The 12,172-nt window shown below is 47.4% G+C and overlaps 1 protein-coding gene across 1 annotated transcript in view; it reads right to left on the bottom strand.

Annotated features, from left to right (window-relative positions):
* TRPC5 (transient receptor potential cation channel subfamily C member 5) overlaps positions 1–11,522 on the bottom strand; it is a 239,519-nt gene extending 227,997 nt beyond the window's left edge. Inside the window, exon 1 of the mRNA XM_054996536.1 lies at positions 11,145–11,522. Within this exon, the coding sequence (XP_054852511.1) occupies positions 11,145–11,522 (378 nt within the window). The remainder of the gene's footprint in view (positions 1–11,144) is intronic.
* Between the last annotated feature and the right edge of the window lie 650 nt (positions 11,523–12,172).

Here is a 12,172-nt window from a genome sequence, read left to right as displayed (position 1 = left end):
TGTTCATTCATCTTGCCTTCTCTTGTTTTATTGGCTTTGTTCCCTATCAGTGATGTCACGGAGCCAAATCTTGTGGAGATCACCCATGTTGCCCTTTTCCCTTCCAGAATGCATTACCTGCATTTAGGGTTGCCAAATCTGGGTTGGGATATTCCTGGAGATTTAGGAGCCTGGAAGGGCAGGGTTCGAGGAGAGGAGGTACCTGCCTCTTTGGGGCATAATGCCATACAGTAGACCCTCCAAAGCAGCCATTTTCTTCAGGGGAACTGATCTCTGCCATCTGGAGATCAGCTGTAATTGCAGGAGCTCTCCAGACCTCATTTGGAGGTTAGGAACACTACCTGCATTGTCTACAGTTTTTGGACTGCTACATGATTACAAAGACACATCTAATTGGCTAAAAAGCATTGTGGTGTCTTCCCATTCACAACAGGATCCCTGATTGGCTGGGTAGTGGTGGTGGGACATCTATTGTTTATTAAGGTGCTGGCAAGCTCACTAGCAGGCCAACATTACTCAAAAATGACAAGTTGGTTGGTGGCCAGGATTCCAAATTTAAGCCCTGCCAAGCATTGCCAGCCACTCCACAAGAAAGGAAATTCCATCAGATTAGAAGTGAAGAAACATATTATAAAATGATCTATTTCTTGGGTACATCCACACATGGCAACATTTGACTTGCAGGTGGAAGGATACTAACTTCACTGAATGTGCAGTCATCTGAGGAAGGTTCCTAGCTACTGAAAAATACCAAAGCAAAGAAATATCTGTCTGTCTTCATCTCTCTCTCTTTCCATCTATATGAGTATTATCAGGGCCGGGTAGGCACTGGCCTCGGGCGCGAGGGCACTGGGGGGGGCACAGGAAGTGGTGTCAGGGGCGGAGGAGCGCGCAGCAGAGCTGCCATGGCTGGCTGCAGCTGCTACTGCAGCCAGCCAGCCCCGTGCTTCCGCCGCCGCCGCTACGGGCCCCAGCCGGGCGCAGCCTCCGTGCACCGCCCCAGCAACAGCTCACAGCTTCTGCGCCTGGCTGGGGCCCGTGGCAATGGCGGCGGCAGCGGAAGCACGGGGCACGGGGCTTCCAGCTCTGCTGCGCGCTCCTCCGACTCAGCTGGGCGCAGAAGCCGTGAGCTGCTGCTGGGGCGGCACACAGAGCAGCCTCCGCGCCCCGCCCCAGCAGCGGCTCGCAGCTTCTGCGCTCGGCTGGGGCATGTGGCGGCGACGGCACGGGGCTGGCTGGCTGGCTGCAGCTGCTGCTGCAGCCAGCCACACCAGCTCCGCTGCACACTCCTCTGTCCCAGCCGAGTGCAGAAGCCGTGAGCCGCTGCTGGGGCAGCGCATGGAGCAGCCTCCGCGCGCCGCCCTAGCAGCAGCTCACAGCTTCTGCGCTCAGTGCTCCTCTGCGTGCCGCCCAGCCCCCCTGCGGCGCATGATGACGTCTGCGATGATGTCATCACACAGTCCGTGGCGTGCGCACACACAGAGCACGCGCACACCGCCACAGGCGCCAGAACCTCTGGTGCCGGCCCTGAGTATTATGTTTGAGATGGGAGAGGGTGATAGGGGGATGCCCCTGACACTTTCATTCCACTGATCTATTCCTTAAACAAAAAAAAGTTGTATATTTTTCTTGGAGACACTTTTGCAGGATATCCAAATGGATGTCTGACAAAAGTAAGTGGGGGCATGGAGGAACTAATCCTCTGCTATAGTATTTCTAAGCATGATATAACAGCCTTGATTGCTTGTGCTGAAGGCTGCAAAGGTTGGGTAAAGTGTGTTTCATCAATAAAGACCAAATCATGACAGTTATGAAAGCCTTTCATGAAAAGTTGTTATAAAAGACCATTTATCAATATGAGCCCCTGACTGAAAAGTGTCTTCTGCTTAGGGGATTAAATGGATAGTTACACGGTAGTTATAGCTCACCCCCTGAACTGCAAAATATGGGGATAACAAGTCTGGACTACATTGTAGTATCATCATTCGGGGTGCATACTGAAAAAATTCCCATTTCCGTTTTGGTTTATTTATTTATTTGAGTTATACCCTGCCCTCCCCACAAGTGGGCACAGGGCAGCTCATAGTATCCATACAATACAAAGGTTAATCATAAAAACTATAAAATCAGTAATAATTTAAAACAATCATTAAAACAATCCAGGCACCTTCTATATATGGCTACTTAGATAGACAGTCGGGCATAACACGTGACCGAGGGCAGTCAGAGAAAAGGTGGTGGTCTTAGATGGAAGGGGAAAGGACACCTACTGGTCCTCAGCCAAAGACCCAGTGGAACCTCCTTTTTACAGGCCCTGTGGAACTGTAACAGGTCCCACAGGGCCTGGACTTCCAGTGGGAGAGCATTCCACCAGGTCGGGGCCAGGGCAGAAAAAACCCTGGCCCTGGTCAAGGCCAGATGGTTGTCCTTCGGGCCAGGGACCACCAGGAGCTGCTTGTCTGCAGAACGTAATGCCCTGCAGAAGACATAATGAGAGAGGCGGTCCTGCAGGTATGCTGGTCCCAGTCTGTGAGGAGGAGGGGTCTGGAATAATTCTGTTCCATTACTATTTGTTCCGGCTGGAGCAATGATGGCTCAGATCTGGGGAAACAAGGCTCTGGGGCAAATATTTTTGCATGCATCGGAACCAAAACTGCACTCCAGCAACTGGCAGAGAAAAATTAAAACACCATCAGTGATAGCGTGATGTCACTTTTGGAAAAAACCTGAAAGTGACATCATGCCTCACTAGGAATTGCCAGGTTTTCAAGAAGTGATATCACACCAATGGCTACCCTGCTAGTCTCCTGCTGGTTCCTGGGCTAGGCCTGGCAATCCTAGAATCTTTTATCCCATTTTCACCAGCAAAAAAGCTGGTTGGAGCCAACTCATCCTTTCAGACTGTAAATTCACTTTGTACATCTAATGACATGAACTCTCAGTCACAAAAGGTTATTTAGTTCATCTTTAAGGTGCCGCCGGCCTTCGCTTTTATTCTGCTGCAACAGATTAACAGGGATACCACTCTGGGATTATTTTTCCTGTATGAATATCTCAGGGCAAGCCCAATCTCATCAGATTCAGAAGCTAAACAGGGTTGGCCTTGGTTAATCATTGGATGGGAGACCTCCAACCAAGACCAGGGTTGCAGAGGCAGGCAATGGCAAACCGCCTCTGTTAGTGTCTTGCCCGCAGGGGTCTGCCATAAGTCTGAAATCACCAGCAGGGGTCACCATAAATCAACTATGACTTGAGGGCACTCTCCACCACCACCAAGAAACAGTTCACTTACAAAGAGACACTTAGCATATCAGCGAACAGGCTGAGAAGGAATCTTTCTTGATAGCTTTTTGTAGTTGTTACTGTTTTAGAATGTGTAGAGAGTACTTAATGGAGAAGCAGACAAAATTGAATTCTCTCTCTCCAGTCTAAAAGCTTCCCTTCATCTTGACTCAGCTGACCCAACCACACTGATCTACACTTTTGTAGCCTTGAGGTGAGATGCCAACAACACAAGCTTGCAAGTTACACAGAAGCCTTCAGTTTTCTGTTGAGATCTGTTTCTGTTTCCTACAGATCTAAACTTAGTTATGGGGAAGAGAAACTTCATCTTTGATGGTTCTATCTGGCCACTGGCACAAAAGCAGAGAAAATGAAAGTAACTTACAAATGCTTCACATTTTTTAAAAATGTATTTTTTGTTTGGCTTATAGTTGCAGAACATCCAATTTCCTGTTGAAATATAGCATTTGGAGGGGGTGTTAATATTTAATATGAATATTTACAAAACCAGGAGGGGAGATGTCTATAGTGAGAGATTCATGAGCTTTGTTCTTCTCCACATACTTCCCAAAACACTGCATAATAATGGGGTGGTGCGTGTTTTTTCACCTCAGTGACAAAATACCTGGAGTCAGCCCTAAGGAAAAATGCCACTTCCTAGCATTTTAAGTACCTTAAGATGCCATGTCCCTTATATAGGAGAAATTCCTTGGAGGAAGACACCTGACTCTGGAACAAGTAAACCATTATTGCACAAAAAAAGTTTGTCATAATTCCCAAAGCCAAACTACTAGGAGCCAAAAAAAACCCGGATTAGTCTCATTTGAACTCAAGTATGTTTTACTTTTATTGGTTGGTGCCCCCTCTATAGGCAACCAATCAGAGTTTAGAACAAAAAGAAAGTAATTAATAATAAAGAAACAACAGGGGGAAATGCAGAAGCATACATGCACTAGGAAAGTGTATGACAGTTTCAGGTAAGTAGCCATGCTGGTCTACAGTACAACAGCAGGATCTGAGTCCGGTGGCACCTGAGAGGCCAACACAATTTTGAGAATCCAAAGCTCCCACCTTCAGACAGAGGGCGAGAGTGTTCAGAAGTGACAGTGTTCTGTTTAGAGTGGGTGAAGCACTCCTACAAGCAAGGCGAGGATTTCTGCAGTTAAACCACGTAGGAGAAGCAGATGGCCAGCAAACATACACGGCATAGCATCCTCCAAGATTGCAAGACAACTTCTACCTACGTGCAACCAAACATATGCCGATTGGCCACGATGACCCTCTGGCATATGAGGCTTTTCCAGTCGGTCTCCTTCCCATGGGCGCAGGGAAGTGACTTACATTTGGTGGCGCACTAGAAAGTTTTCTAGTTCAAATACAAAGTTTCATGGAGGAGATGCCAGTGTCCATGCCTACTGACCTGGCTAAGCTCAATAAAAGAGAACTTTGGGAATGAGCACAAAGACAGGAAAATGCAAGAGTAGTACCCAGAGTTTCCAGTTTTACTTGGGAAATCCATCAATTTCTGACTAGCCAAGCCTGCTGGGCAGGGTCAGCCCTGCTCTCATCAGCAAAAAAAAAAAGCAAAAGCAATACAAGATGGTTGGTGAAGCCAGGCACAAGGGTGGCGCAAGAGCATTGCCACTGGTGCTACACCTATGCCCGTTCCATCTCAAACAGTGATCTGGAAAAGTTACTGATTAATCCAGAAGAACACCAGAAACATACCTACAGCAAGAAAATTAAAAATCCAGGGGAAAGCCTATGGTGCAAAAACGAAAAATATTTGTTTATTCAAGATTAAAATTCCCTATGTGTTTTGCCAAGAAGGCTTCTTCGGGGGAATCTACAACACAACATAATATACAGTTATAAGTACAGAGTTTCCTAATTAAAAATTAATTTATAAAAAATATATAACACACAGTATATAAACATTTTCTCCCTTTTACTCCTTCATTATATATTCTATGACAAGACTTGACAAATCCCAAATGCCCAGTCACCATGGTACCTAGAAAGTTCATTGAGGCACCTAGTAATTTTTTTTGTGGCAGCAATAATTTAAAAATATGGCCATACACAATCCTGAAGGCTGAAATATGAGTCTGGATCCTAAACATTTGGTCTACCTTCTAGAGCCAAAGAAAATTTGTCAAGGCATGTTCTATGACTTGTTACACACTCTCTAATGATCCCTGCATATCAAGTATACTCCCTTATTTCGTAACCTCTCTCAGCTTTTTGAGGATACCTCCTTAGCGCAAGGTGCTGTTTTCATTCTTGTTTCCTGGGGTATCTGGAAACATCTTGATTTAGACAAGTGAATGTATTTTGACTCTGGTGCACATGCAGGCACATGAAAACTCCTGCCATAGGTACTGAGATATATATTGAAGTATCACACAGCATGTTGTCTAATGTATCTTTAACACAGAGACCAAACACTGTCTTGATTTTAAAACTGGAGGACAAACGATTGCATGCAGAGTAAATGAAAACAGCAAAGAATAAAAGCATCAGCAAAGCACAACAGAGGCATTTAGGCAGTGTGTGTGTGGTGCCCTCAAGTCATAGCTGACTTGAGGGCACTCAAAGAGTGGTGGTCAGTGGCGTTTCATCAGATTGGAGGGAGGTGTCCAGTGGGGTGCCGCAGGGCTCGGTTTTGGGCCCGGTACTTTTCAATATTTTTATCAATGAACTGGATGAAGGAGTGGAAGGGCTGCTCATTAAATTTGCTAATGATACCAAATTGGAAGGGGTAGCAAACACCCAAGAAGATAGAATTAAAATTCAACAAGACCTGAAAACTCTGGAGAAGTGGGCAGCTGTGAATAGGATGCAATTCAACAAAGACAAGTGCACAGTATTACATCTGGGCCACAAAAATGAGAAGCACAAATAGTGGATGGGGGATACACTTCTGGGCAGTAGTATATGTGAAAGGGATCTTGGGGTAAGAGTGGACTGTAAACTAAATATGAGCAGTCAGTGTGATGCAGTGGCAAAAAAGGCTAATTCAATCCTGGGTTGTATCAAAGGGGCCATAGAGTCGAAATTGCAGGAGGTCATAGCCCCTCTCTATACTGTCTTGGTCAGGCCACACCTGGAGTATTGTGTGCAGTTCTGGAGGCCTCACTTCAAAAAGGATGTGGCCAAAATCAAGAGGGTGCAGAGGAGAGCGACAAGAATGATCAGGGGTCTGGAGACTGAGCCCTACAAGGAAAGGCTGAGGGCCTTGAGAATGTTTAGTTTGGAGAAGAGGAGGTTGAGGGGGGACATGATTGCTCTCTTTAAATATTTGAAAGGCTGTCATTTGGAGGAGGGCAAGGAGCTGTTCCAGTTGGCAGCAGAGGGTAGGACGCGAAGCAGTGGGCTAAAACTACATGCACAAAGGTACCGGCTGGATATTAGGAAAAACTTTTTCACAGTCAGAGTAGTTCAAAAGTGGAATCAGCTGCCTAGGGAGGTGGTGAGCTCCCCCTCACTGGCAGTTTTCAAGAAGAGGCTGGATGAAGACTTGTCAGAGATGCTTTAGGCTGATCCTGCACTGGGCAGGGGGTTGGACTAGATGGTCTGTATGGCCCCTTCCAACTCTATGATTCTATGATTCTATGGTGACCCCTGGTGGGGTTTTCATGGCAAGAGACTGTTAGTTTGCCATTGCCTGGCTCTGCAGCTCTGGTCTTTGTTGGAGGTCTCCCATCCAGTTACTAACCAAGGCCGACCCTGCTCAGCTTCTGAGATCTGAAGAAATGCGGCTCTCCTGGGCTATCCCTTTCAGGGTGTTCAATGATCCTTGGTATAACAATTAGGATTGTCAGGTCCATGTACCCTCAGGGCCCCACCCCCAGCAGGAAAGTGGAACCGTACTGATAAGTATTTTCAAGGGATTACAGTCCTTAGAATGCGCAGGTTGTTTTTTGTTATGTTTGTGCTTGTATGTTGAATGGTGGGTAGGCACCAAAGACATACTTTACCAAAGGTGCCAAAAACCCTCAGCCCAACATTTAAACAGAATCTTAAAGAATTGGCCAGTTTGGGGTCCAAATCAGCTCAATGTGAAGTGCAGGAACGTTCCTGGGGCCTGCAGAATAACGTCATTCCTGGGAGTCATGTCGTCACATTGTGTGGGAAGCCTGCCCCAAGAGGCCTGTTCCCCCACCATTTCCCCCCACCGGCCAGGTGAGTGGTGGTGTTGGGTGGGGGCTGGGAGCAGGGAATCCCTGCCCCCATTTGAGGATCAGTAACCCTAACAACAATGCATCTGAGTGTATTGTAATTTTCAACTGTGTAATGCTACAGGGTGTGCCCTTCTAAAGTGCTGCTGGAAGAAAAAAAAGTTTGCCATTGTGTCTATTTCAAAGTGTTTAAGTAAACCTGAAAAAAATGTGCATTTTAGTGACTTCATATATTGCCTCCAAAAATCACAGTACTTTCAATGCCCCTGCCCCTGCCCTGAGGCTAGAAAAAATATCTGAAATCAATTGCTTTATCTTGCCCTGAGAACCAATTGCTCCGAAATATTCTGTTTAAATCATGGGCTAAGGGTTTTTGGTACTTTAGGTAAAGTATGTCTTTGGTGCCCACCCTCCATTCAACATACATACATATCATAACAAAAATCATACATACATACACAAACAAAATTCTAAGGATTGTAATTAGAGGTGGGCACAAACAGCAATATGAACAAAAAAAAGCCATGAACAGCCCGATCAGCTGTTCGCAAGCAAGCTGTTTGTGAGGCCCCATTCCTAATGAACATGTGTTCGTTCCAAGCCTGTTTGTGGTGTTCACCAGCCGTTAGTCAAGCCAGACAGTCTGGCGCCTTTCAATCAATTCCCTTGGCAACAGTAGGCATGGACTTCCTGACCTCTGTCTGAACTCCTGTTGCCCTGGAAACCCCAATCTAAGCCCAGGGGCACTTCACCCCCCAACTCAGCTGCTTATCAGGAAAAACCCTGCTAAGGCTGATTGCAGCCTGCTGGGTTTAAATTTCCCTCTCCCTGCTGCTGCACAGTGCAGGAAGAGGGACTTTTAAATCCCCCACTCCACCGCTTGTCAGGGAAACCCCTGACAAGCGGCTGAGTGCAGCCTGCCGGGTGAAATGCCCTTCTCTCTGCTGCTGCACAGCAGCAGGGAGAGGGGCACTTCACCTCCAACTCAGCCGCTTGTCAGGGGTTTCCTGACAAAGTCTCCCCCCCCCATCCCTCCAGCTGGCTGGAAGGAGGGAGACTTTGAAGAGAAGGAGGTTCCCTACACTGTTTGCAAATGGCGTGGGGAAGCTTCTTCCCTTCAGTGTCTTCCCCCCCCCCCTCTCCCTCTAGCCGGCTGGAAGGAGGGAAACTTTGAAGGGAAGGTTGTTCCCAATGCTGTTTGCAAACGGCATGGGGAAACTTCTTCCCTTCAGAGTCTCCCCCCCCCTTCCTCAAGCCGGCAGGAAGGAGGGAGACTTTGAAGGGAAGGAGGTTCCCCACGCTGTTTGCAAACGGCATGGGGAAACTTCTTCCCTTCAGAGTCTCCCCCCCCCCTTCCTCAAGCCGGCAGGAAGGAGGGAGACTTTGAAGAGAAGGAGGTTCCCTACACTGTTTGCAAATGGCGTGGGGAAGCTTCTTCCCTTCAGTGTCTTCCCCCCCCCCTCTCCCTCTAGCCGGCTGGAAGGAGGGAAACTTTGAAGGGAAGGTTGTTCCCAATGCTGTTTGCAAACGGCATGGGGAAACTTCTTCCCTTCAGAGTCTCCCCCCCCCCTTCCTCAAGCCGGCAGGAAGGAGGGAGACTTTGAAGAGAAGGAGGTTCCCTACACTGTTTGCAAATGGCGTGGGGAAGCTTCTTCCCTTCAGTGTCTTCCCCCCCCCCTCTCCCTCTAGCCGGCTGGAAGGAGGGAAACTTTGAAGGGAAGGTTGTTCCCAATGCTGTTTGCAAACGGCATGGGGAAACTTCTTCCCTTCAGAGTCTCCCCCCCCCCTTCCTCAAGCCGGCAGGAAGGAGGGAAACTTTGAAGGGAAGGTTGTTCCCAATGCTGTTTGCAAACGGCATGGGGAACCTTCTTCCCTTCAGAGTCTCCTCTCTGAGACTCTGAATACTCCACACCTGAAGTATTGTGTGCACACAATACTCCACACCTGAAGAATTGTGTGCACACAATACTCCACACTTGGAGTATTGTGTGCAGTTCTGGAGGCCTCACTTCAAAAAGGATGTGGCCAAAATTGAGAAAGTGCAGAGGAGAGCGACGAGGATGATCAGGGGTCTGGAGACTGAGCCCTACGAGGAAAGGCTGAGGGCCTTGGGAATGTTTAGTTTGGAGAAGAGGAGGATGAGGGGGGACATGATTGCTCTCTTTAAATATTTGAAAGGCTGTCATTTGGAGGAGGGCAGGGAGCTGTTCCAGTTGGCAGCAGAGGGTAGGACCTGAAGCAATGGGCTTAAATTACATGCACAAAGGTACCGGCTGGATATTAGGAAAAACTTTTTCACAGTCAGAGTAGTTCAAAAGTGGAATCAGCTGCCCAGGGAGGTGGTGAGCTCCCCTTCACTGGCAGTTTTCAAGAAGAGGCTGGATGAAGACTTGTCAGAGATGCTTTAGGCTGATCCTGCACTGGGCAGGGGGTTGGACTAGATGGTCTGTATGGCCCCTTCCAACTCTATGATTCTATGATTCCCCTCCCTCCCTCTAGCCGGCTGGAAGGAGGGAGACTTTGAAGGGAAGGAGGTTCCCCAGCCGTTTGCAAATGGCTCAGGGAACTTTCTTCCCTTCCAAGTCTCCCCCCTCCCTCCCACGAACAGCCAACCACGATCAAGTTCGTGAACATGTTTGTGGTTGTTCGTGATTCGCTGTTCGTGGATGGCAACAAACAACAAACATCGTGTTCGGGTTTTTTTCCTGTTCGTGCCCACCTCTAATTGTAATCCCTTGAAAAGGCTTGACAGCATGGTTCCACTTTCCTGCTGGGTGTGGGAGATATCCTGCCCCCACAAGACTCTTCCCAACACTGCTCAGCTGTGGTGATGTAATGAGGGGGAGATGATTTCCATCAACATGATGTGGTGATGTCACTTCCTGTGCACTGGAGGTACCATTAGCGCATTGCAGGCAACACTCTAATATTGGGTCAAAACGCTATAGTTTGGCTGACTGCTAAAGTGTCACCAGCAACAAACTGACATCATTTCTTGTCATGCAGAAAGTGACCTCATTGTATTGCCAGCATGGTCTCCCCCCTCCCCAACCAGCTGCCAGCCTTGAGTTCACAACCCTATTTAGGAGGCATTAGTGACCATTCAATAAGACACTTGCAAAATGTATGTATGTAGGCACAAAAGCAGGTACCTCAAGCCCAACCTTGCCTGTTCCACCACTGTCCCTGAATCATAACTTTTCTCTCTCTAAAGGGGGGAAAGTAACCTTGCATGAGGGCTGGTCCTATAAACAGAGAATAAGCCCAAGTAGGCTTATTTTACTTGTAAATTGCTCTTCCCCTTCAAGGATGCATTCTTGCCAGGGTCAATGGGAACTGTGGTTTTTGCATATCCCAAACTGAATCAGAAGGCAGAAAAAAGTTACATCTCCTCCAGTAACCCAGCATGTTCTGAGCATGCACCAACACTGGCTATCTTTCAGCCAGCTACAAAATTAAGCTTGCTGCCAACAACACTGATGCAGTATACTTGAAATGCTGCCTCTTTTAAATTGCAAACAAATTACTGAGCATATGGGGCACTTGACTCAAGAGGAAATAGGCACTGCAAACCAGCTGAATTCAATTTTTGAGTATGTTATTTGCAAGGAACCCAGAATCTGTAATTCATATAAACAAGGTCAGACCCTGGACATTTTGTTTTCATGCTCAACAACGTACCTGTTTCTCCCCACTTGGCTTCCTGTAGTTCAGAAGGAGTTCCACAGCCCCCACAACTTCCTTCCGTATTGCATACAAGAGAGCATCACCCACATAGACACTGTGGCTCAACAGCAACTCCATGATCTCCAGGTTTTCGTTCTCTATGGCTATTAAAAGGGCACTGCGTCCAAGAGGGTCCATACAGTTAATGTTGATGTTGTAGTAGATCTCTGCCTCTTCCAAGGCATGCTTCACACTGGCATAGTCCCCCTTCTCCACAGCAATGAGGTAGGCCTTCTCCTCCAAGGAAAGCTCTGCTTCAGCCCGTACAATCTGCAATGGGATCCGGTCTCTGTAGGGAGAATAGTTCACCTTTTTGTAATATAGCTGAGCCATTGTTCATAGCGCCTGTGTGGCCTGTTTGGAAAAGAAAGAAGAGCAGCTTTTAAGATGTAGCTCAACATATGGAGAATTCTACATGCACATGGTGGCATCATTTCTCCACCTAGCCTTAGTTCCCTGGCTGCTCATCATGGCAGGCAATCTCCCACTCCCAAATTCTGGGCTTCTGCTGCCACTGTATGGGCAACGAAGCAAAAATGGGGCGACTGGCATTGCATGACACCATGGCATCACTCTCCATTTCGTACATTTAAGTTATGTCATGGCAACTCTGAGGTCCATTCAGTCCTTGGGATCCTTTAGCTGGAGATACCTGGGGTTAAACCAGAGGATTTATTTAATTATTTCTTTTTTTTGTGCCACCTCTCCAGGGGAACCGCATTCACTCTGCATAGACAAGACAGACTGGTTGCAGATAACTGCGTTAGGGCAGCAGCTGTGCAGATGTGTGGATGCAGCCCCAAATAAGGCAGACACAATCCCCACCCCCACCCCTCATATGTTCGTTGTACCTGCCTTGCTGAATCTTTGCAATGCTTCTTGTTTTGTTATGGCTGAAGCAGAGGCTTACCCTGTCTAACAGTGAAATCCTAAGTAGAGTTAGTCCATTCTAAGCATTCTAAGCCATTCTAAGCTGGAGTAAC

This window comes from Eublepharis macularius, chromosome 13, assembly GCF_028583425.1.
Source record: "Eublepharis macularius isolate TG4126 chromosome 13, MPM_Emac_v1.0, whole genome shotgun sequence".
In the NCBI taxonomy this organism is placed as follows: domain Eukaryota; kingdom Metazoa; phylum Chordata; class Lepidosauria; order Squamata; family Eublepharidae; genus Eublepharis; species Eublepharis macularius.
The sequence above is the reverse complement of the archived record's forward strand: the minus strand, read 5'-3'. Positions and strand labels throughout refer to the sequence as shown.